Genomic DNA, 26878 nt, shown 5'->3' on the forward strand with positions numbered 1-26878 from the left:
TTCATTTCTGACTAGTGTTTTAATGGTGTTTATCTTTTATATGTTTCTTATCTCTTTGTTAAAGTTCTGACTGAGCTCATCTGTTCTTCCCCTGTGATTGCTGAGCATCCGTATAAACAGTGTTTTGAATTCTGCATTTTATTGAGCACTTATCTCCATTTTGTTTAGTTATTTTTTTCTGGAGTTTTGTCCTGTTCTTTCATTTGGGACTTTTTTTTCTTTTAATTTTTGGTGTCTCCCTGTGTTTGTTTCTATATATCAGGTAGAACTGCTCCTGTGTTTGTTTCTATATATCAGGTAGAACTGCTACATCTCCCCATCTTGGGAGAGTGGACTTACACAGTAGGTGTCCTGTGGGGCCCAGAGGCACAGACTGCTTGGTCACCTGACCACCTTAGTTATAAAACTTCTGTTTAACTAGACTTCAGGCATTTCCAAGGATGGGTGTTCTGTAGTTTAGTTATAATTTTGATGTGGTTGTGGAAGGTGAGCACAGCATAAACTCTGCTGGCACCTGGACTGAAAGTTCCACATTTACCATATTTTGCCATGTACAATGTGTACCTACATTTTTGGCTGAAACTTTAAAAAAAACTCTTTTGTTTTAATTTTTAATTCAATTTTAATTTGTTTATATATAAATACTTGTTTTTTGCATTATAAATAAATTTTATCATTTACTTTTTAGCATATTATGGTATAAAAATTGGGGCAAAAAGTATGCATTATACATGGCAAAATACGGTACTTTTAAAAATAAAATTTAGCCCATGACTTTTTTCTTTTGGAGTTTTTCTTGCTTTCTTTTGAAAGCAAGAAAATTGCTTTCTTTTCTTTTTGTTAAAAAAATGATACATGCCTTATTTCCCATGACTTAGAAGTTAAATAAAACACATAACAACATTCACCTTGTTAGTCTATCCTTGATTTGACTATATTCATTTTTGAGGTATTTTTTCCGGAGACCACTATCTGCCTGCTCTAATTTTGATTTATTGCTTTCTAAGTCTTCTAATAGTTATCATTCCAAATTCATTTTGATCTTGTTTTTTAAGTCCCATGACATTTTTCCTGTTTTTAATCCTTATTTTGCTGTAGTATGCCCACAAGTAACCTATTCAAAAAAAGGTGCATGAAAAGTAAAATGTATGACTCTTTGAAAATAACTTGAATGGTAGTCTTGAGATAATTTCCCTTCAGCACATTGAAGGAATGGCATCCCTTTCCTTGAGGATACAAGAGTTTGTGTTGTCATTCTGAATCTCACTCCTTCCTGAGTCACCTTTGTGCTACCACTCCTTTGCTGAAAAGGAAAGTTATCTTTTGTTTTTGATCTTTGACCTTTGAATTTCATTAGGGCATGCCTCTGTGTGAGTCCATTCACATCCACTCTGTTTAGTACTGCCTAAGGCCATGAAATATGGGTACATGTCTCTCCAGGTCTAGCAAGTTCTTGCTGTTTTTCTGGAATTCCCATCGGTAACACATTGCTCAACCTCGATTTATTCTCTGTATGTTATCTTGCCTCTTGTACTTTCTGTCCCTTTTGTGTATTATATGTTATATTGTATTATATATACATAATTTGTTATATTTATTATATATCCATTATATATATATAATGGATATATAATATCCATTATATATATTGATATATATATATAGGATATATAATATCCATTATATATGTAGGATATATAATATCCATTATATATATTGATATATATATATATATTATATATATAGACATATAATATATATATATATTATACCCATATACATACATACATAGTTTCATCCTAGGAGATTTCCTTGTTTATTCGGTCCTCCCACTGAATTCTGTGTGTCGTCAGTGATATAATTCATTTCAAAGGACTCTTTACAGTTCTCCAAGAATTCTTTTTCTCCTATAGCATCCCATTCCAGTTTTATGGGTATATTTTTCTTAATTTTCTTCAAGGACATGGATTAGAATTTTCAAAATGTGCTTTTCCTTATTTCCACTGCAATCAGTTACTGGGTGTGTATCTACCTGGATAGTCCTTCTGTTGGTCTGAGTTTCTCATGTTACTAGTTTTCCCCAGTATCTGATGAACCTCAAGATTAAATGAAGAGCTGTACTGTGTTTCCGAGGAGCTGGGAGGGGTGCTGCCTGCTGCTGACTTACAGCTTTCTCACCAGGGTGGGAGGTCTGAGAGGAAGCTCTGTGCACAAAGTCAGATCCTGGGCTTTGTCTTTGTCCTTTCACTTGGTGAGTGAGCAGGTGGCTGGCTTTCAGGCCAAGGGGCTCCAAACAAAAGAAAAGTACTTCAAAGGGGGCACTAGTACCCCAAGAGTAGTAGTCTTTGGTTTCCCCGAAGAGCTATTAAATTCCCCCTGACTTTTCTATTTGGCTGTGTGTTAAATGCCTGGCTGCACATAGTATGAGTTCTTGGGAATCAGGGACTAGTGCAGGGAGATGGAAGAAAAGTGTGGGGAGCCAAGTGGCAAATTACAGGGTAAACAGATTTAATGACCCCCTCTGGCTGTTTTCAATTCCCTTTCTTATCCCTGCCCTCCTCCCTCACTATCAACTCTAAGTGCGGAGTTTCTCCTAGGTTATAGCCACTTCCTGCCCCTCTTCCTCTGAACCCCTTTCCAGGTGTATTCTGCATCTTTCCTGGTCTGCTTGATCTGTTATCCTGCTTTTGTCCTTTTTTCCATAAATTTATTTTCTATCCCTTTCTTAGTTTTCACACTTTAATGGGCTTATTACTCTTTCTTTAAAAAAAAAATACCACTGTATTTATATGATCACTTTTAAGGGATCACAGGGTATCATCTCAAACCAAAGACTCACTAGGGGCTTTCATGGATTAACCTTCAGAAGTTTCAGTGGACAGTGCTAATAAAAACTTGGTAGAAAACATCATCTTTTCCAAGAGCCTTTAATAGAAAGCATCTCTCTTATCCAAGGAGCAGAAAGTGGTTATGAAAAAGAAGGGGAGGATGCAGAATGTGGGCCAACTGACAAATAAAGAGAAAGGAAGACTGAGATTCTGAGTAGGAAAAAAATGCAGAAAATGGGGAAGGAGGGTCACAGTGCCTCAGTAGACTGCCAGAGTCTGGAAAGACGTGAATCCTTCCGATTTAAGACACCAGCCCCAGTGCACTGCCTCAAATTTAACTCATCTATGGGGTGAGGGTGCCTCTTGGGATCAGACTCTTTGAAAGGAAAACCCTCAGCCTGGCATTCAAGCTCTTTGTATTATGGTTCCATATTACCTTCGGAGTCCTGTTGCCTACTCCCCACCACCACCCCCTCCAATACATTTTTCTCTAGCAACACTGGACTTTTTGCTGCTGCTAGTGCAATCTTTGTTTCCCCATATACCCCTTTGCTGACACTTTTTCTTATACCTGGAAGGCCTTTTTGTTCATCTTTACTTTTACCCTTCATGACAGCATGGATGGAGCTGAAGACTATTATGGTAAGTGAAATAAGCCAGTTGGTGAAACAAATATCATATGATCTCACTTATAAGAAGAATCTAATGAACAAAATAAACTAACCAGCAAAACAGAATCAGAGACATGGAAACATGGAACAGACTGACAGCTACCAGAGGAAAGAGGGGATGGTGGAAAGAAAGAGACGTGAGTAGTCACATGTATGAATGATCCATCAACATAGATGACAGTGTGGGGATGGACTGTGGGAGCTGGAGAGGAGGTGTGGGATGGACAGAGGAGGGAAAAAGGGGAAAAATTGGGACAACTTTTGGGACAACTATAATAGAATAAATGAGAATTTTAAAAATATCAAAAATTAAGTTTAGGTACTTAATTTCTGAACTTAAAACGTGAGAGTTCAGTAGTAGGAAGGGACCAATTCACAAATAATTTCTGCTGCAAAGGATCAGGTGATACTTTCTTGTGTAAAATGTAATCCCAGAAATGAAATCCAGCACCAACTTGCAATTCTATTCATATGTAGCCAGGGCTTAATTTCTACTGTTGAAAGAATTGTATGCCAGAAGTGCTTCTGGGAGTGGAGCAGGAGTGACCTGCCCCCAAGCCTACATTCTTCTTTCTCTCTTGTGAAACAGCCTAGTGAAATACCCTGGAAAAGCAACACCATCCCTGTTACTATAAAATGTCTCATCTGTCACCTGCCTTGAGGGTTCAGAGAAACCTAATGTGATATAGAATATAAAACTCTGTGAACTCTAAAGTGATATTCATGTGATTCTTCAACATGTCATATCCAGCTCCAAGGCATAGTTATTTGTGTGTAGGTACTCTACTCTAATGACATTTATGCATCTTGAACACATTACTTTCTATAAAACTGCACAGCAAAAATGACAGGCTTATGGAAAAGCAGGATTGGGGGACATCACTCAGAATGTACAGAATTCTGTATTCCAATCCCTGAAAACTCAACAATGCCTCCTAATTCCAATGAAAATGCTAGCACAATTAAATCACCAGAGAGTTTTTACCCTATCTCATGTCCCTTAATTCTCTGAAGCCTTAAATCTGGGGGCCTTGTGCTCTTTTGCAATTGGATTCACTTCTAATAAGACCATTCTAATCAACTAAGGATCTGATCTAGATAGAGCCTTCTTCATTAATCTACTGATTTCATAGATGGGGAAATGTCTTCAACTGCCCAGAGCCTTCCTAGAAAATAGTACAAACCACCATAGTTCCTATGGCCATAAAACTAGTTATACTAGCACTAAAGTTTCAGGGTATTTTTCTTATAAGTCTGCATCTATGGCTTAATGTATTCATTTTCTATTATTACCAAAGCAAAATACAGCAAACTTGAAGACTTAAACAACATAAATTTAATATTTTACTGGCTTGTTGGTCAGAAGTCCAAAGTGGGTCTCAGTGGGTACAAATCAAGGCATTGACTGGGCTGGTTCCTTCTGAAAGCTCTAATGTAGAGCCTATTTTCCTTCCTTTTCTAACTTCTAGAGGTGGCCACATGGTCACCTGGCTCATGGTCCCCTCCTCTGTCTTCAGTGGCTGGCTAAGTCTTTCTTCCCTGGCCTCACTCAGGCACTCGTGGTCTTACCTCAGTCTTTCACTTATAAAGGTCATTGTGATTATATTGGGCCACCCAATAAACCAGGATCATCTCCCCACCTAAAGGTCAGATGATTAGTGACCTAATTCTACCTGTAACTTCAATCCTTCTTTGCCATGTAATGTAACACAGTCACAAATTCTGTGGATTCTGCCTACCACTCTAAGATATTTTTCTTTCATTGTAAAAAGCTTGCCCCTAATTACATCAAGATATTTATAAGAACATAAAAGTGTATGTGAACCCACATGGCTTTCACATTATACCATTTCATTCCTCTATAATCATGTCTGAAGTGATTCACATTAAAGGAACACATGGCAGAGCAGACTGTGTCTTATTTCTCCCATTTGAACATGAACTTCTTGATGGCCAGGGCCCTGTCTCTCTTTTGTATCCCTCACCATGCATTCCACACAGTGGCTGCCACAGTAAAGAATTGTTGAAATGAAGATATTTGTCTACTTATTACAAAGTAGACAAATATCTGTACAACTAAAGCAACTCTTTGGATTAAGGAGGAAGTATAACCCATTGCCTAAATAAAGAATTAGGAGACAGATTTTGCGACAAAAATGTACCTTCAGCACAAAGTTGTCCTCAGCCTGGAGCTTCAGCTCCACCACTGCCTTTCTAACTAAAGATTCGAAGTTGAGGTCTCTCCTCCGAGGAATATCCAGGGTGGGGAAGAGGTCTCCAATCAGGCCCATGAACACTGGCATGTCATCAGTCACTATCTTGGGGATGTTGAAATCTCGCAGGGAGCGCATCAGGACTTGGTCCTCAGGCCTGTCAGGGTCTCCTCGCTTTAGAGATCCAGCCACCACCAGCACAGACTTGATGGCCCGCAGGCCCCAGTCATAGTGATCCTGAGAGAAGGCAGCAAGGGTTAGACTGGAGCAGCTGGGAAGCAGAGCACCATGTGCTCAGGCTAGCATCTGCAAAATTATAGAGAGTACATCAGGACTGGGTCATTTTGAGGCCAAGGCAGAAGCACTGCAAAGAATGATGTAGGAGGTGGTGATCTCAGGATCCTGGTTTCTGGCCTGGCATCAGTTTTCTAGTTGTAATGACAACAGCAGACACAGAACATATAGGGAACTGGTGTCAGGGAGATTAAGCAGAACCACTTCCAAACCTATCCACCTACCTCTTCTGCATCAATGGTAGCTCTTAGAAACTGCTGAGACTGACCTCACATGCTCTACCTGGGAGGCCTTCAAACTCTTTGAGAAAAGGAGTTAAAATAGTTTCTTAGAAATTTGGTCACTTCTAGTTAAGATGGCAGAGTAGGTAAACTCTGTACTTGCCTCCCCCTATGAAAACATCAAAATTACAACTAAATTATAGTTATGACTTCTTAAGTTTAGTCAAAATTACAACTAAACTTAGTTATAAAGAAGCCAGTTCCTGACAGACAGGAGGGATGGAGATGAGAGATGGACTAGTCCCACACCAATGGAAGCAGCCCAATTGTCCATCAGTAGACAAGTGGATAAAAAAAAGCTATAGTACACTTACACAATGGATACCGTTCAGCCATAAAAAATAAGGAGGAGAAGCAGAAGAAAATTTTACCATTTGTGACAGGATGGATGAACCTGGACAACATTATATTAAGTGAAATAAGCCAGTCAGAGAAAGACAGCTACCATTTGATTTCACTCATACATGGAATCTAATGAATAGACTGATGTGAGATAGAAACATTGATTGGTTGCCTCCCCGCTCCAAGAGGGGATCCAACCCGCAACCTAGGTATGTGTCTTGACTGAGAATTGAACCTGCAACTTTTTTGGTGTATGGGACAACACTCCAACCAACTGAGCCACCTTGCCAGGGCCAAACACAGACTCTTAAAAGCAGCAAGAGAAAAGCAGTTAGTTACCTACAAGGGGTTCCTATAGATTGTCAGTTGATTTCTCAACAGAAGCTTTGCAGGCCAGGATAGATTGGTGTGAAATATTCAAAGTAATGAAAAATAAGACTTATAACCAAAATTACTATACTCAGCAAGGCTGTCATTTAGATTTGAAGGAGAGGTAAAGAGTTTTCCCACATAAGAAAAAGCTGAAGGAGTTCATCTGCTGAAATCAGTATTATAAGAAATGTTTTCTTTAAGAAAAGAAATAAAAACTATGAATTAAAAAATATCACAAAGAAAAAAAATTCACTGAGAAAGGCAACCACATAATCAAAACAGTGGATCAAACAACACTAAAAGATAGTACAAAGATTAAAAGACAAAAAAGTAGGAAGATCATGTGTAATCATAACAGTAAACTAAAGAATACACATAAGCATACACATAAAATAAATAAAAATTAATAACAAAAACACAAATGTGGAGTGGGTGAGTAAACACATTCTGGTTTTAGGATGTGTTGAAACTTAATTGACCATCAACTTAAAATAGACTTTTTATACACATAGTTTGGTATATGTGAAGCACATAGTAATTATATAACAAAAATCTAAAAGAAAATGCACAAGAAATAAAGAGAAAGGAGTCTAAACACAACACTACAGAAAGTCATCAACATAGAACAAAAGAGAGTAAGAAAATAGGAAAGGAACAGAACAAAAAATCAGAAATCAATTAATAAAATGGCAATAACTACACACCTATCAAAATAATTTTAAATGTAGCCCTGGCTGGTGTAGCTCAGTGGATTGAGCCCGGGCCTGTGAACCACATGATCACGGTTCAATTCCCAGTCAGGGTACATGCCTGGGTTCTAGGCCAGTTCCCGGCAGGGGACACACCTGAGGCAACCATACATTGATATTTCTCTCTCTCCTTCCTTTCCCCTCTAAAAAAAATAAATAAATAATCTTAATTAAAAAAAATAAAATGTAAATGGATTAAATAATCCAATCAAGAGACAAATGGGTAGAGAAGTGGTATGTATATACAATGAAATATTCCCTAGCCATAAAAAAAAATTAAATCTTATCATTTGCAACAGCACAGATGGACCTAGAGAGTATTATACTATGCAAAATAAGTCAGAGAAAGGCAAATACCATATGATTTCACTTATACATGAAATCAAAAAAACAAAATAAACAAGCAAGACAGAAACAACCTCGTAGATACAGAGTACAAACTGACAGTTGCCAGATTGGGAGGGGAAGAGAAATTAGGGGCTGGGTTAAAAATGTACAAGGCTAAGAGGTGCAAATTGACAGTTACAATTACAAATTAGTCATGGGGATATAAAGTGCAGTTTATGGAATATAGTCAATAATATTGTAATAACCATACATGGTGTAGGGTGGGTGTAAGATTTATTGGGGGATCACTCTCCAAGTTATAAATATCCAACAATATTCTGTACATCTGAAACTAATATAAAATTGAATGTTAAAAATTTTTTCTCAAATGTGGAACCCACTGGTCACTATGATAGAATCTGGGAAGAGTGGACCATACTGCTGACATCAGGCCTCGGAGCAATATGGTGAGAGAAGTGGTGGGTGTACAGTTTAGAGCACAGAGTCTGAACTGAGACAGACCTAGGTTCAAATACCAGCTCTGCTACTTGCTTCATAGCAGATTGTTTTGTGATATGTGCTTTAAACAATTCAGTGTGCCATGAAGACAATAGACATGGTGACTATACTTGAAACTGTCTGTCTTCCCTCCCTTGAGCCTGTGGAACAGGAGTTCCTTCTGGCCTTAACTGTCTTTCTCTCTCATCTGTGCCTGACTGAATTTTACTTCCTTGGGTCTTTTCATTATTGTTTCTTCAGGGCAGTGTGATTCTAAGACCAAGTACTGCCACTATCTTCTTTGTCGTCACTGTACACCAAACTTAAAAACAAAACAAAACAATGTAGGTACAGCAAGTACAATATGGAGAAGGCTGTGGAGTGAAGCTGTGGAAGTTGGCAAGAGACAGAGCTCCATGCAGGTTTCTTGTGGAGAGTGATAAGTATATTGGTCTTTATTCTAACACTGAGGAGCATTTTTAAGTGAATCGCTCTAGCTATTGGCTAAAGAATGAGGGACTTCTGCCAAGATGGAGGCATAGGTGGAAACACTGTGCCTTCTCCCACAACCAAGTTTGAATATAACAAAGGTTCAGAGAAACAAAGACACAGCCAAAGGACAGAAAATTGAATTATACGGAAGTCCGAATACATCTAACCCTGAAACAGGGATGGTAAGAGGGGCGGAGCCAGCAGTGAGCAGGGTCGGGCAGGACAGATCCCCCGACCCAGGCACGCAGGCAGCCCGGAACCAGTCAGGATGCGGGGCAGACTGACTTCGGTTGCACATTTGCGCACAGTGAGACGGACCACGCAGGCCCCAGGGGGCGAGGGCTGACGGCGGTGGCACACTCGCGTGCAGTGGGACGAAACACGTGGGCCCGGTGATGGCAGCAGCTGCGGCACCAGTGAGGGCCGAGGCGGCAGGCGGCAGACGGGACGCCATAGTCCCTCTTTGACCCCGCCCCCACATACAACATCACAACCCAGTGACTTAGTTGCCCTGCGCTAGTGAACACCTTAGGGCTCGGATCCTGCTACGGAATAGGCAGGAACAGCCCAAAAGATGGCGCAAGAAGAACTCAAAGTCCCAGAGCCGATAATTCTCAGCGACCAAGAAATTGCCAGCCTCTCAGAAGCACAATTCAAGACACTGTTTATCAGGATGCTAACAGAACTGGTTGATTATAGCCACAAATTAGAGGAACATATGAAGGCTACACTAATTGAAATGAAGGGAGATGTCCAGGAATCCAATAGCAATGGAAAGGAAACTGGGACTCAAATGAATGGAATGGACCAGAAGGAAGAAAGAAACATCCAACCAGAAAGGAATGAAGAAATGAGAATTCAAAAAAATGAGGAAAGGCTTAGGAACCTCCAAGGCATTTTTAAACGTTCCAACATCCGGATTATAGGTGTACCAGAAGGGGGAAAGAAACAGCCACAAGTGGAAAACTTATTTGAACAAATAATAAAGGAGAGTTTCCCCAGTCTGGCAAAGGACATAGACTTCCAGGAAATCCAGGAAGCTCAGAGAGTCCCAAAGAAGTTGGACCCAAGAAGGAACACACCAAGGCACATCATAATTACATTAGCCAAGACTAAAATGAAGGAGAGAATCCTAGAAGCAGCAAGAGATAAGGGGACAGTCATCTACAAAGGAGTACCCAACAGATTGTCAGCAGATTTCTCAAAAGAGACCTTACAGGCAAGAAGGGGCTGGAAAGAAGTATTCCAAGTCATGAAATCCAAAGACCTACAGCCAAGATTGCTTTACCCAGCAAAACTTTCATTTAGAATGGAAGGACAGATAAAGTGCTTCTCAGATAAGGTCAAGTTCAAGGAGTTCATCATCACCAAGCTCTTATTATATGAAATGCTAAAGGGACTTATATAAGAAAAAGAAGGTGAAAAATATGAACAGTGAAAGGACAGCAAACTCACAGTTATTAACAACCACACCTAAAACAAAAGCAAACCAAGCGGACAGCTAGATCAGGAGTGGAACCATAGAAATGAAGAATACATGGAGGGTTAGGAACAGAGGGGTGGGAGGGGGAGAAGGGGGGAGAAGGTACAGAAAATAGCATAGAGGGTTGGTAGAAAATAGATAGGGGGAGGGCAAGAATAGTGGGGGAAATATAGAATCTAAAGAACTTGAGACACGTGGTTATAAACTAAGGGGGGAGAATGGTGGGGTAGGGAGTGTGCGGGGGGAGGGGAATGAAAGGGGGGAATAGAATAACTGTAATGGTATAATCAATAAAATATATTTAAAAAAAGAATGAACTCGAGGGACTAGAATAGAGGTGGAAAAACTAGTTCTAAAAGTTTAAGCAAGAGATATGTGATTGGAACTAAAGTCTTAAAAAGAAAATAACATGTTTGAGAGAGATACAGAGGGTAGAATGAGCAACAGTTCACTCATGATGAGTCAGTGGCTGAGGTAGAGGAAGGTTATCAAGGATAACTCCCAAGGTTCCAGAATTAGCAAGTGGGTAAATGGTGACTACTGAAGGGAGAAATGCTGAAGTAGGGGGAGGCTGATAGGAAGATCAACTTTAGATGCTGACCTGGAGGTGCTTTTTAGACATGTGGGAGAACTGTGGTATAGACCATTGAATATACAGGTTCAGCATGCAAAAGAGAGGTTAGGGCTGTGGTTATAAAAGTAGGTCACTGGCCAGGAAGTCAATGGAGGCAGAGAACCTGGAGAGAGGACGTGATGAGCAGGGGGCCTGGGAAGGGTGAGGAAATTAGGAGAGGCTTTTTAATTCATCTTGGACAAGTTTCTCAGGGCTGAGAGAGCTCATGTTTTAGCAACAAAGGTGATCCAAGTAAGAGATTCCCCAAAGGTAAGTGTTGATGGCCACTAAGAAATTCTCTATCCAAGACACCAACGTTGGAGGTTCTTGGTCATGTTTGTTATTTCTGTGAAGGTATCTTCTGTAGGCAGGACTCACATGTAAGGCCAAGCAGCAGTGAGAAGGGTCTCCTCAGTGCCCAGCGTTCTCTCCTCAACCCTGTCCCTCTCAACTCCCTTCAGCAGAAGACAGGTCCCTCTAAGGTTTTTCTCAGCTGCTGCTGTGTGTCTCATAGGACACTGCTGATCTATGAGGTGTTGCCACACAGTTAAAAATGGGAGCTCTGCAGTCAAATTTTAAAAATGCTGGGCTAAGAAACAGATCTTAATTACAGATCTTAATTATAGAAGTGTTCAGAACTTTTAATAAGCTTATGGGCACAGCGATTCTAGAAGTCTATAATAACTTCCCTAACTCACTGGCCCTGGAATCTGTCCAGAACTTTGGCAGACACACGACTGAATTTCTGGTGTAACTAGGGAGTGTACCTGTTTGGAGAGAAGCTCTTTGCACAACTGGTAAAGGGTGATGAACTTCCTGGCTAATGATCGAGCTTCAATGAATCCTTCCGCCACCAGCATGATCTCACAGATCAATTCAAAGTCCGGAACCACCATCGCGCAGGGCCTGTGCCCAGGGAGACAAAGGGTGAGACAGTTCCTTACTGCACAGTTGAAGGAGAGTGTCTAAGGCAGGAGGCACCAGCTGAGATCACAGATGGAGGCACTTGTGAATATAAAATCCTAGACCTTTGCAGTGGTTTCCTCTAAGACCTTCAACTGAAAGTTGGGTGAACTAAGGATAAAGGAAGTGATCCTCTTTCCCAAGTTGATAGATAATGTTAGTAGACATGGGCAGAGTTTGAGGGTACAACTCAAGTCTTGTAACTTGAGTCTAGTACCTTTACACAAGACACAGATTAGTAAAGCAAGTTGTGTAGAACAGGTGAAGGGCTGAGGTTGAGGAACTGAGTCCCTCTTGGTATCTATCTATAGGAAACTGAGGATCTCTCTATTTCTTGTCCTGAGCACATATGTCTCTTCTAAGCCTAGACACTAAGGGCTTATTTTGCACTTACCTGCATACAAATATAAGTGCTTGTATTTAATGCTTAGAGTTAAAGTAAGTACTTATTAACTTCACCTTGTCCCCAAATGGCATACATGAGAATGCAGAAGTAGCTTTTTGTCTCTGTAGGAGAATTTACTTAGCTTTTTCCCCTTCTGGCTCTAGAAGCATTTTATTTTAAAATTACTTATTTTTAAATTAATTTATTAGGTATGTAATAGGAGCCTAGGGTTGTTATAGTCTTTACCTGCATTTTTCCTACACTGATACAAAATTTTCAAAAACATTTGATTGAGTACATTTTTTCTTCAAATTATTCTACATGGCATTCAAAATCAAAGGAGCAACAAAATGCTTAAAAACTCAAAACTATTTTGCAATATGAAATAAAGTTAAATATATATCCACACTATGGAATGTAATGTGGCTGTAGTAAATAATGTATAAAAAAAAAGTAGTTAATGACCTGGGGAGACATTAACCAATACAGGCAGGATACTAAACTATGTAGGTCTGATTCCGAGTTTGAAAAAGAATACACACTCCACCCACAAAACACTGGGAGGAAGAATGCCAAATGGTTACACTGATAATCTCTGGATGAGAGGACTGCTCTGGCCAGGAGCAGAGAGTCTGGAGCCAGAAGGTCTGGGTTCAAACTGCAGTTCTGCTGCTTACCAGCTGGGTTACTACCTAACCCTAGTAACTAGGGTTACTACCCTGAGCAGTTTGCTGAATCCATCTGTTTTCTTACTGTACTAATATATACCCCCCACACATGGGTTTTTTGTGAGAATTAAATGTAAATCATGTTTGTATTTATTGCTTTTACCAATATTCTTCAGTGTCCCCCCACCCCCGCTCTGATTTTCTATGGATATATGTTCTGTTTAAATACAGGGGGGAATATGAGGACTAATTCTTATCATGGGGATAATCCAGCTCCATTATCATTTGCAACACAGGCTTGTTTATTAAGTACTCTGTGTGAACAACTAGGAAACAGCAGGGTGTTCGATGGCACCAGTTTAGACAGCCTGCTGAAATTCTCACAAGCTCTTGGCTGAAGTGGAGACCTGGCTAAAGGAGAAGATAGCCACCCACTCCCACTCTCATGAGAGAGGAATTTGCCAGCCTTGGAGCAGTTTAGACACGAGGGCCTTGGATACCCAGGGAGCTTCCCTGTGGCTGCTTAGGCCCTCACATCCAGAGCCAGGACAGACAAATTCATCACAGCTCCCCCAGCCTTGCTCCTGGGTAACCATCTAGTGGGAAGACCATGAGATGCCATGAAGCATTTTTCAGGTTGCTCTTTGTTGGGTTTTTCTCTGAAAAAAGAGTGGAGATTCCAGCTCCTGCTAGGATAGGCACTTGTGTTTTCTTGTCAAAGTAAAGATTTTAAAACATGTTCCTACCCATCACTGGCAAAGGTAAAAATAAGCATTCTCATGCGTTGCTATTAGGAATGTAACTTGGCTCATCTTTTTAGAAAGCGGTTTAGCAATGTGTCTCAAAAGCCTTAAAAATGTTCCTCCCTCTTAACTCAGTGATTCCGCTTCTGGGAAGCTGGCCAAAGAAAATAATCATGCACACAGAAAAAAAGACATTTACAAAGATGTGTATTATAACATTATGCAAAAACATTTTAAATGATAGAAATAGTCCTAATATTTAACTATGGGGAGTAGTGAATTTCACATGGGCCATGTACTTGACAGAATAAAATGCAGTCATGAAATGAGACTTATTAAGAATATCTAACAGAGGAAACTGTGATATGGTTATGATAGACTATGAAAGAAAAAACAATATCAAACTCTGTGTAGACAACAAATGAAGATCACAAATATATGGCTTTAAAACATGCACATAAAGAAAAGCAGACCACAATTAAGCAAAAAACCATCTTACTGGTGATGGCATTAAAGGTGGTTTTTAAAAAAATCTACTTTTCTATATGTTCAAAATTTCCTCTAACTCATAGGTAACACCTTTCAAGCAGAAAAAAAAATAAAGGAAGCTTCTCTTTGGGGCACTCACATGGGGCAGGGCCAATGCTCACCTGAAGAGAGCCTTCAGGTTCTCTGGCAGCTCCGTGCGGCCAGCGTAGCCAGGGTTCATGGTGATGAAGATGCCCACAGAAGGATTCAGGCTAATCTCCTCCCCAAGGAAGTTGAATTGCTGCTTCTTATCTCGAATTGCATCTTGAATGCTTTTTACCTGGTGAACAAGTCAATGGAAAAACGCCTCCACTGAGTTTGTGTTGGTGATAGCGAGAGCTGGGAAAGCACACACCACACAGACGGTTGCTCTGTGGCCCCTTTCACTGAGGGACAGGCACAATGGCTGCGGCCTGGGCCCTTGACTGATGGGCATTGGGTGTGTGTCTAAAAGAAACCTGGATATAAACATATTTACAACACAGTGGCAAGAGGCTGGGAGGGACCACAAACAGGAGTTTCCTCTCTGAGCACTGGTCCCCTCTGCAGTCACCCAGTGTAATAGAACTCACCGCACACTGTTCCAAGGACATTTTCTATATTAACTGATTTGCTCCTCACTACCACCCTTCAAGGGGTGCACTTTAATGCCATCATCCTCATTTGTCTGGGATGAAATGGAAGCATTGATAAAAGGAGTCATTTGCCCAACCTCACACAGTGGCTCAGTGGTGATGTCTTGATTTGAATCAGGCAACTGAACTCTGTCTGGAGCCTGGCTTTGTGATGGAAAGGACACCAGTACCAACCTCTCAGGCTTGTTCTCAGGATTAAATTAAAAAGAGTCATACAGAGTTTAGCGACAGAAAATGCTCACAAACAGCAACTGACACGGGAATGGTTAATACAAGTATGCCTATCACCACCACGGCTCATTTCTTTTAACTCCTCACAGCCCCTCACTACCCTGCATCTCCAGAACAGACTGCACTAAACCTGGGCGACTCCTGCATGCGTGAAGGGTCCTGTCTGATGAGGAGAGGAAAGAGCCACAGCAGGACAACTGGGCCATGCCCAAGTCCCCATGTGGTATTGGTGCCTTTCTACAGAGATCAGACTTTTTCTTAATTGTGGTATGGAGCCACAGGGGATTTGAGCTGAAGCCTGGCCTAGTCGTGTCTCCATTGTAAATTACTCTTACTAGCAAAGGTGGAAGAGAAAGAAATGAAATTCAGCAATTTATTTTCATACCTAGTGCTTTGAAAAAAGTGTACAAACATGACATGCAACAAAAGGAGGGGAGACAAAAGGGGCACAATTGTTCAGCCAGCCCCTGGAGTGTCGCTGAGTTAGTATTCCTAGCCTCTCAAAGTTTTGAAAGCCACACTTGAAAGATAGGCCCAGTGCCAGGGTTTCTGAATGAATTCCAAGCATGGCAGCTATGTTGAGGGAGTTTAGAATAGCCAAGGAAGGAGTCAGTGGAGCTTGGGCTGCAGAAGTGTGTGTGTGTGTGTGTGTGTGTGCATGAGAGAGAGAGAGAAGACTGGTCAAGGCTCTCTCCAGTGCCTGAAAGGCAGCGTTTGCCAGAATGCATGATAGTTCTACAATTAGGATTCAGCTCCTTTCCCAAAGTGAAGTTCTAATGACTGAATGCATTTGAGCTCGCAGCAATTAGTTTAGACTGAACTGCCAACTCCCAGCAGGCAGGCGAACAGATCAAGCTCTGCTGGTTCTCAGGCACTTACAGTACAGTGCTGCCAAGTAGCCTCTCACCACCCTGCAAGCTGTGGGAGTGTAAAGGTTGGGTTCTCTCCTTAGGCCCCAGTCCTTCCATCTACATGATATACTGAGCACTCACCTTGTTATGGAGTGGGGAGGTGAGATTAATCACCATTTGCAATTGCTCTGACACCTCTGTGTGGAGGCAGGAGCAAGAGCCCAGGACCTTTTCTGCTGTTTCCTCTGATTCAACATTCCCTCTCGCAACACCGGGACCCAAAAACCTCAAGCTCAGTGAGAACTGATGCTGCACTGTCGGTTGGCAGTATCTGTGCTTTTGTGTAAATTCTGTCGGGGGCCCTGAGGGAGAGTGTTGAGCAGACACAAGGATGCAAGTAACGCTGAAGCAATGGCACTAATAACAGGTTCTGCTAGCCTGGCTGCTATAAAATAGGAGGGCTCCACTGGCATTTCTTCACTGCATTCACAGCAGCTGAGACCCTGGAACAAGCACCTGGAAGGTAAAAGTGGTTGAGATCCAGGATGCCCTTCAGGATGTCAGGGGAGAAGCAGGTGGACAGGATTGTGTGGATTAAATTGTGAGCTCAGCCAGGTGGAGGTGCACACACAGGAAGGCACTGACTGATATGTAAGGATGCAAAGTATACTCCTTACTCACAGGGTCTCTTTTCAACTAAACACTCATTGTTTTTGGAGATTTTAAAGTCACAGGGAATAACAATAAAATAATCACTGACATTTGCTGAGCTCTTGATATGCGCCAGGTGCTATTTTTTTTTTAAGATTTTATTTATTTATTTATCTATCTTTAGAGGGGAAGGAGAGCGGGAGAGAAACATCAATGTATGGTTGCCTTTTGTGCATCCCCTGCTGGTAGTTAGCCTGCAAGAAACCAGCCTGCAACCCAGGCATGTGCCCTGACTGGGAATCGAACCGCGATCGTGTGGTTCCCAGGCCCGCGCTCAATCCACTGAGCTACGCCAGCCAGGGCTACCAGGTGCTATTTTGAGTATTTTACCTGAATTATCCCATTCAGTCCTCTTAACAGCTATAGGAGGTGGGTGGGTCCTAGTTTTATAGATGAGAAAACTGAGGCAGAAGGCAGTTAAGAAATTGTATTATACTATCTAAGATGTTGACATAGAGAAGGCTAAGGGAAGGATCTGTGGAAACTCTATACTATTTTTGCAACTTTTAAATAATTTTAAAATATGTTCAAAATAAAAAGTTCAAAGAAATCTGCATAGTCAGTAACCAGGGTGACCTGAGTTAAAAACCAAGCAATCTGGTGCCAAAGCACCACTTTCAGCCACTTCCCCCATCGCCTTCCCCACAAGGGGCACAGGGGTGGGCAGAACCTGGCATATAGTTGTGAGTACTCAAAACACAGAGTTAGTAAAGCTACTGCAACAATCATAACCTGCATGTCTTTTTCCATGCAAACAACTGTGAACCTGTGTTGGCCCACCCTTCTATGTACATTTTCAGAGGAATTTGTTTTGCTTTGAAAATAATCAAGTTTGTTAAAATTTATAGGTGTCAACTTCCACAAAGTAAGAAGAGGTGCTTTGGGCACTCATGAAATGAAACACACAGAAATGAAAGACTTCTGGCCAAGATGGAGGTGTAGGTAGAGACACTGCGCCTCCTTGCACAACCAAAACAACAACAATTTAAAAACAGAAAACAAGCAGAACTGACAGAAAATTGGACTGTATGGAAGTCTGACAACCAAGGAGTTAAAGAAGAAACACTCATCCACACTGATATGAGGGGCGGAGTTGGGCAGCTGGGCAGAGAGGACTCAGGGCGGCTGGTGGACCCAGTGAGGCAGCAGATTGTGGAATGGGGTACGGCGCCCAAGCGGGCTGGCAGACTGGGCAGTCCTACATTTGTGCACAGATAAACTGGAAGAAACAACTGGGGAGCAAAATGGACTGCGCAACCCAGGGCCCCAGTGCATGAAAATAAAGCCTGAAACCACTGATTGAAAATACCAGTGGGGGTTGAGGCAGCAGTGAGAAAAATTTCCACCCTCACAGGAGAGTTTGCTGGAGAGACCCACAAGGTCCTAGAATGTACACAAACCCCACACACAAGAATCAGTACCAGAAGGGCCAAATTGGCGTGGGGGAAGTGACTGGAATCTGGCAGAGAGTGGAGCAAGCACCATTTTTCCCTCTTGGACCCCTCCCCCACATACAGCATTAGAATCTACCAAAGTGGGTTACCCGGCTCTGGTGAATACCTAAGGCTCTGCCACTTACTACATAACAGGCGTGCGAGAAAAAAAATGGCCAAAATAAAACAACAGATCAAAGCTCCAGAAAAAAATACAACTAAGTGATGAAGAGATAGTCAACCTATCAGATGCACAGTTCAAAAACACTGGTGATCAGGATGCTCAGAACTGGTTGCATTTGGTGACTGGTAAATTACATGACAAAACTAAGGCTAAACTAAGTGAAACAAAGGAAAATGTACAGGGAACCAATAGCGATGGAAAGAAAACTGGAACTCAAATCAATGGAGTGGACCAGAAGGAAGAAAGAAACAACCAAACAGAAAAGAAAGAAGAAACAAGAATTCAAAAAAATGAGGAGAGGATTAGGAACCTCCAGGACATCTTTAAACATTCCAGCATCCGAATTATAGGGGTACCAGAAGGGGAAAATAAACAGCCACAAGTGGAAAACTTATTTGAACAAATAATAAGGAGAACTTCTCCAGTCTGGCAAAGGACATAGACTTCCAGGAAATCCAGGAAGCTCAGAGAGTCCCAAAGAAGTTGGACCCAAGAAAGAACACACCAAGGCACATCATAATTACATTAGCCAAGATTAAAATGAAGGAGAGAATCCTAGAAGCAGCAAGAGATAAGGGGACAGTCATCTACAAAGGAGTTCCCATCAGACTGTCAGCGGATTTCTCAAAAGAGACCTTACAGGCAAGAAGGGGCTGGAAAGAAGCATTCCAACTCATGAAATGCAAGGACCTACATCCAAGACTGCTCTATCCAGCAAAGCTTTCATTTAGAATGGAAGGGCAGATAAAGTGCTTCACCGAGAAAGTCAAGCTGAAGGAGTTCATCATCACCAAGCCCTTATTATATAAAATGTTACAGGGATTTATCTTAAAAAAAGAAGAAAATAATATGAACAGTAAAATGACAGCAAACTCACAATCATTAATCACCACACCTAAAACAAAACCAAAAACAAAGTAAGCAAACAACTAGAACAGGAACAGAACCACAGAAATGGAGATCACATGGAGGGTTATCAACAGGGGAGTGGGAGGGGGAGAGAGGGGAAAAATGTACAGGGCATAAGAAGCATAATTGGTAGGTAGAAAATAGACAGAGGGAGGGTAAGAATAATATAGGAAATGTAGAAGCCAAAGAACTTACATATATGACCCAAGGACATGACCTAAAGCAGGGGAATGTGGGTGGGAGAGGGTGTGCAGGGTGGAGGGGAGTGATGGGGGGAAATGAGACAAGTTTAATAGCATAATCAATAAAATATATTTAAAAAGAAAGAAAGAAAAAAACACACAGAAATGGGAAGCCGGGCAGAAACTGCTGTTCTCAGCTGCGGTGATTTTGCGCCTGCCCGCCCTGGGGAATATTTGGCCAAATCTCAAGATACTTTTGTGGTCACACCTAGTGGGGAGACACCAGGGATGCTGCTAAACATCACAGAAAGCACAGGACAGATCCTCACAGTAGAGAATTGTCAGGCCCAAGACATTAACAGTGCCCATGTTGAGAAACCCCAATCTGGACCAAACATTGTACCAAAGGGGAAACTGAGGCCAAGACAATGCAGGTGCTTGTCCACCACTCCACGGCTGGTATCCCTAGATCCTGCCAAGTTCCTATGGAAATTCTTGGCCCTGTCCCAGACTGACCAAATCAGAAATTTTAGGGGAGATATCCAACAAGGTGTGTTTTAACAAGCCCACCAGGTGACCCAGATCCAAGCGAAGTTCAAGAACCACTGCAGCCCTGTCAAATCTTGAATTTCTACTCACAGTCTTTGCTGCCTGCTGTCCCCACTCACAGCTGCAGACTGACCACTGCCCCACTGATGAGACTGAGTCCTCCATTCCCTTCTGCCCGCCTGCCATGGAGGGGACCTGTCCCTGCACACCTGATCTGGACCAGCCAAGGCTCCATCCTGTGGGCCTTGATGTGACCCCAGCCCCACACTCCTCCCAGTGTTTTCCTTGCTTGACAATCTCTCTCTCCACTCTGATTCTCAAAGTTCTCCAAATGTGAGAACCATGTAGGGAGTTTTTAAAAAATAAAATTGGATGCCCAGGCCCTGCTCCAGGCCAATAAAGTCAGATCTCAGCGGGTAGAGACTGTGTTTAGGCATCGTTTTCAGGTGCACCCAGGCAATCTGTGCATTAAGGGTTGAGATTGCTGTGCCAGAGCAGCACATCCCCAACTCTGTTATGTGTATGAATCCCTGGGACCTCATGAAAATGCAGGTTCTATTCCAGCAGTTCCAGTGGTTTTGAGAGTGTGCATTGCTAACAAGTTCCCAGGAAATGCTGACACTATTGGTCCACAGCTGCGGTAGCATGGAGCTAGATGATGCCATTTGACTGTCCACTTTCAGAACATCTGGTGGCCAATTAACTGTCCTTCCCACATTGCGCCTACCCATTTCATGACCCATAACTGCCCCTCAACCAGATGGGTTCACTTTCTCTTTCCAGTTTCTGTGGCCTTTAACTGCACCTCTCTAGTAGGCCTTGTGTTCTGCTTTATATTTTAAATAGATAAATAGGTTCATACTCCTCTCTATTGCAGGCCAGCTCTGATTTCAGTGGCCTGTTGTTTGTACAAGTTGTGTGTACTTGTCTGAGCCTGGGGACTTGAAGGGTCCCGCCCCAGGTGAGGGCCTGCATCGGACAGGCTCACGAAGTGTTAAAGTCACACTAGCTTTCTGCAGGTGATGCATTTTAAGGAGCCTACCAGCTAGCTCTGCTTCATGAATCCCCTCAGCTTTTCCTTTACACCCCTCTACTTTGCCCTTTTCGTTCCAGGAAAGTGGGCCATTCTGTGATCCCCTATGGTCATTCTCTTTTCCAGCCTTTCCTCTAAAATGCCATGTGTTATTAAAATCCTCACTCCACACTTCTCTCTCTGATGGCAGATTGGAGTCTGCTGCCTTCAGGAAGTGCAACCCACTCATCACTTTTTACATTTTTAAAAAGATATTATTACTTTATTTTTAGAGAGAGGGTAAGGGAGGGAGAAAGACAGGGAGAGAAACATCAATGCGTGGTTGCCTCTCATGCACCCCCTACTGCAGACTTGGCACCCTAAACAGGCATGTGCTCTGACTGGGAATCGAACCACTGATCCTTTGGTTCACAGGCCGGTACTCAATTTATGAAGCCACATCAGGCAGGGCTGCTTTTTGTATTTTTTTATACTTCTTATACTTTTTGTATACTTTTCCATTAGAACTTAAGCTCCTCAGTGAAGGGTGTTACATGGGAAGCTCCCTTGGTTCTGAGACTGTAGGGTTTGTTCAGCACCTGGAGCACTTGGAGCACTGCAGTGGTTATTTGCTGCTTCTAGCTACTTCCTGCCTTGGAAGGGAAGGGGTGGCAGGGATGCCTGGCCAAAGAATGTGGAATGGACTAGGAGCTGGAGGCACTGAGTGTCCCTGGGGCTTAGATAGTATAAGGCCTAGTGAGCTGATTGCAACAGTGATGGCAAAACTCTGAAAGAAAGTAAGTACTATAATGTGTTATACACATTTTTAAAATAGCAGAGTAGTTGCTCTTGGAATTGCCACACATGTCCTAATTGGATGTGCAGTTCTGCTTGACCAACCTGACAGACACATGAAAACATCCGCCTACAAGGACAACGAAGCACACTCATGTTTGTAGAAGTTGGTGGGTAGAGGAGCCTATATGGGTGAGGAGCAGGGAGGAGAAAGGCAGACAAGCAGAAGGAGGGCAAAGGAGAGTGTCACAGCTGGTGCGGCTTCTGAACCAATATGCCAGCCTGGATCACTGTGAATAATTAAAAGCAATTTTCCCTTTGGGTAGGCATGTGATTTTTAATGTTAACGCCTCAGATTTTTCCTAGGCTGTTGTCAGACCACTTTCTGGAGAGGGTGTCCTATGGGTGTGCTCCCAGACTGGAATGTGAGAGCATCACGGAACTCCAGGTTGACCTTATTTCATTTACTTCCAGAAGCAAAAGGGAATGGATCTTGGAGAATCCATTATTGATCTCACATCGGAAATAAAGCAAATTCACAGTATCTATTATCCATTAGGGACAATGATTGCTGGGCCTCATTGCCTCATCGGTTGGAGAATTGTCAAGTTTGGTAAGATAGCCAAGGCTGGGCCAGTTGGTGAGGAGTGAAGCATGCAGGGAATACTGGGGGGACCAGAGTGTGGACCTTCTGTCCCTGTGCTGATGTGGCCCAGCCTTCTGCTTTCTTTCAACCCATTTACTACAGAGTTCAGGTAATAATGACACAATCTTCAACAACCACCACCACCACCACCACCATCATCATCACCACTAACATCACCACCACCACTCTCAACAACAACAACTTCCCCCTCCTCCTCCTCATCATTGTAAGGGAGACTAACATTTATTGAGTGCCTACTGTCAGTAGTGCTCTGCTTTAAGTGCTTTACACATAGAAATCATGTAATAATTATTATAAGTGCAAAGATATAATAATAATTATATCTGCAAAGTACCTACAGTTATTAACCCCTTTGCAGATGTGGAACTTGAGACATGTGCCCACCTAAGGTGACACAGTAAGTGGCAGAGGGAGAATTGAGCCCTGGCAGTCCACTTCCCCACGCCCTTTTCTTGCTAACCCCACTCTGCAATAAGCTGTTTCTTCTAAAGTCCCATTTGTATGTAGAACTTGCTTACACAATCTCTGGAGCCCAAGATGGGCTCTATGCTGATGCTGGACTGACTCACAGCACCTGCCCATCAGGGACACCCTGAGATAGCCCTTTGGCACATATCCTTCTGCAGCACTGAGAGCTGCCCTGGGACACACAGGGACAGCGTGTCCTGACGAATTGTCCTGGATTTAATGAGGGCAGTCACAGCAGTGTGACCCAGCAGATGAGAATAAAACACACCTTCTGAAGTCTGCAGCAAGTTGCCAGGAGGGAGGAAGCAGATCATCATAAAAACAAAAAGGAAAGAGGTTCACATAAAGGTGGGCAGAAACAGCAGAGGAGAGTGGGAAAGAAATAAATGGATGGAGCGAGACCTCAGCCACCTGAGAAGTACAGTGGAAAAAAGGAGAAAAACTCCAAGTACACGTATAGTTATGGGTCCTCAACTCCAATATCCACAGGAGTGAAAAGTGTTTGTTTTTCAGAACATCTCCTGATTTTCAGAACCATTCTGGGCCTAGAATTAGTAGTCTGAGGAAGGTTTATTTTACTTGTTTTATTCCACTTATACTCTTAAGTGGACTATACCCCAAATTAAAAAAGACCTGACTTCTGGCTAAGATGGAGGTGTAGGTGGAAATACTCTGCTTCCTCCCACAACCAAAATTAAGGACAACAAAGATTTAGCAACAAAAATACAACCAGAACAGACAGAAAATTGAACTGTACTGAAGTCTGACAACCATTCAACCACATTGGTAAGAGCGGTAGAGTAGGCGGCTAGAGAGGGGTCGTGGCAGAAAAAGGCAGTGGCTGCCAGACCCAGGAGTGCAGGCGGCACAGGGCTGACCTCAGTCACACAATTGCATGCAGATAAACTAGGCAAAAACAGGCAGCAAGACAGACCCCACGACCCAGGGCTCCAGCGCTGGGAAATAAAAACTAAAAGCACCTATTAAAAAGGTGCTGGGAGAGACTCCTAGCCTCACAGGAGAATTCACTGGAGAGACCCACAGGGTCCTAGAATGCTCACAAGCCCACACACCTGGGAACCAGCATCAGAAGGGCCCAATTTGCTTAGGGGAACTAAAATCCAAGAGAGATCAGAACAAGTGTCATTGTTCCCTCTCTGATCCAGCCCCCACATACAGCATCACAACCCAGAGACTGGGTTGCCCTGCCCTGGTGAACACCTAAGGCTCTGCCCCTCATATGTAACAGGGTCGACCTGACCAAAAAATGATGGCCCAAACAGAAGAACAAATCAAATCCCCAGAGCCAATACTTTTAATGACAAAAAGATAGCCAACCTATCAGATGCACAGTTCAAAACACTGGCAATCAGGATGCTCATAGAACTGGTTGAATTTGGTGACTGGTAAACTACATGACAAAATTAAGGCTAAACTAAGTGAAACAAAGGAAAATGTACAGGGAACCAATAGCGATGGAAAGAAAACTGGAACTCAAATCAATGGAGTGGACCAGAAGGAAGAAAGAAACAACCAAACAGAAAAGAAAGAAGAAACAAGAATTCAAAAAAAAAATGAGGAGAGGCTTAGGAACCTCCAGGACATCTTTAAATGTTCCAACATCCAAATTATAGGGGTGCCAAAAGGGGAAGAGGAAGAGCAACAAGCGGAAAACTTATTTGAACAAATAATAAAGGAGAACTTCACCAGTTTGGCAAAGGAAATAGACTTCCAGGAAGTCCAGGAAGCTCAGAGAGTCCCAAAGGAGGTGGACCCAAGGAGGAACACACCAAGGCACACCATCATTACATTAGCCAAGATTGAAATGAAGGAGAGAATCCTAGAAGCAGCAAGAGATAAGGGGACAGTCATCTACAAAGGAGTTCCCATCAGACTGTCAACGGATTTCTCAAAAGAGACCTTACAGGCAAGAAGGGGCTGGAAAGAAGTATTCCAACTCATGAAATGCAAGGACCTACATCCAAGATTGCTCTATCCAGACAAGCTTTCATTTAGAATGGAAGGGCAGATAAAGTGCTTCTCAGATAAGGTCAAGCTGAAGGAGTTCATCATCACCAAGCCCTTATTATATGAAATGTTAAAGGGACTTATCTAAGAAAAAGAAGATAAAAATATAAACAGTGAATCTACAGCAAACTCAGTTATTAACAACCACACCTAAAACAAAAGCAATCTAAGCAGACAGCTGGATCAGGAGCGGAGCCACAGAAATGGAGATCACATGAAAGGTTAACAACAGGGGAGTGGGAGGAGGAGAAGCCAGGAGAGGGTACAGAGAATAAGTAGCATATACGGTGGGGAGAAAATAGGCTGGGAGAGGGCAGGAGTAGTGTGGGAAATGTAGAAGCTAAAGAACTTATTACACATGGACATGAACTAAAGGGGGGAATATGGGCGGGAGGAGATATGCAGGGTGGAGAGGAATGAAGTGGGGGAAGGGGACAACTGTAATGGCATAATCAATAAAATACATTATAGAAAAAGATGCAAGAAAAAAAAGAAAAAAAGACCCTATCGGGGGGTGTCATTTCTCATTTTAAGTTGTGAAGTCACCATGCAGAGGTGAATGCAGCCAGCTAATGTGTTTTATTTGTCAGGCTCAGGGACTTTTTTCTGTTTTTTTTTTTTTTTAAACAAATAAGTTGCCAACTTATTTAAATCTAGAATTAAAAAAATAAATAAAAACATATGCCCTGCCTGGTGTGGCTCAGTGGGTTGAATGCTGGCTTGGGAACTGAAAGGGCATCTGTTGGGTTCCCAGTCAGGGCAAATGCCTGGGTTATGGGCAAGGTCCCCAGTAGGGGGCATGAGAGTGGCAACCAGTTGATGTACCTCTCACACATTGATGTTTCTCTCCCCTCTTTCTCCCTCCCTTCTCCTGTCTCTAAAAATAAATAAAAAGAATCTTTTTTTAATTAAAAAATAAAAATATAGACATTCAGCTTCTATATAAAGTTTAAAAGATTGGCAACACCGACCTTATATTTCTGCAAGGAAGAAGTGTGATGGTAAATGTTTAACAACTTGCTCTCCAAGAAAGCAAAAATGTCCTGAGCTGGAGGATTTGCCAGTTTTCAAAAGTGGAAATAGTATTCCCAGAGCCAGTTTTAGGTTCTGACTCAACAGCACAGAAATGCACACAGTCAGCCCCTGAACCAGAAGACTAAAGGGCTTTCAGATGTAGTGTTCAGGTCAGCGATTTGACTTCCTTCCTCTACTAACCCCTAATCAAGTAAAAAAATCTAAGGAAAGGGAAAACCATATATCACCACTGGGAATAAGGGAAGAGCCCAACATTTTTTACCTTTCAGGAACTTCACCAAGCAACAATCTGGAAAGAATCAGTGAATGGGATCACCAACTGGCTGCTAAACACAGAGGTAGGAAGACTACCACTTGGTGAGGAGAGGGAAGTGAAGGAGTCCTGCAGAGGTTCCTGGCCACCTGTGGCTCCCAGTGTCAACTGAAGATGGGGGTGGCTGGGGCGGTTAGCTGGTGGTGTGAGTTCTGCTGCTATTCAGCCTGTGGTATCTTCCATACCTTTCTATAGCTCCGCATCTGTTGTAGATCACTCTGCCTGGTTCTAGGAATTGTATCTCGACCCCTTGTGGCTAAGGGTGAGGGACAACCTTTGGAATGCCAGCTGCAGGAGACAAAGCTTGTCTCTGGTAGCAAATGCTGCTTCAGTTTCCTCTCCCTGCACCCAAAGCTTGGTCAGAAGTCAATGACGGACGGGTAAGACCCCTCACAGCAGGAGGGCAACCTAAGCCAGACTGGATC

General features: G+C 42.5%; 1 protein-coding gene across 5 annotated transcripts in view; it reads right to left on the minus strand.

Annotated features, from left to right (window-relative positions):
* DNAH9 (dynein axonemal heavy chain 9) overlaps positions 1-26878 on the minus strand; it is a 393611-nt gene that overhangs the window by 225305 nt on the left and 141428 nt on the right. For all 5 annotated transcript variants that reach the window (XM_037028297.1, XM_037028295.1, XM_037028294.1 and 2 more), the window contains 3 exons: positions 14573-14730; positions 11931-12069; positions 5662-5949 (listed from right to left, as the gene is read on the minus strand). In XM_037028297.1, coding sequence (XP_036884192.1) covers positions 5662-5949; positions 11931-12069; positions 14573-14730 — 585 coding nt within the window. The remainder of the gene's footprint in view (positions 1-5661; positions 5950-11930; positions 12070-14572; positions 14731-26878) is intronic.

Source organism: Sturnira hondurensis, unplaced genomic scaffold (genome assembly GCF_014824575.4).
Source record: "Sturnira hondurensis isolate 20B ecotype Veracruz unplaced genomic scaffold, ASM1482457v3 Scaffold0019835, whole genome shotgun sequence".
In the NCBI taxonomy this organism is placed as follows: Eukaryota; Metazoa; Chordata; class Mammalia; order Chiroptera; family Phyllostomidae; genus Sturnira; species Sturnira hondurensis.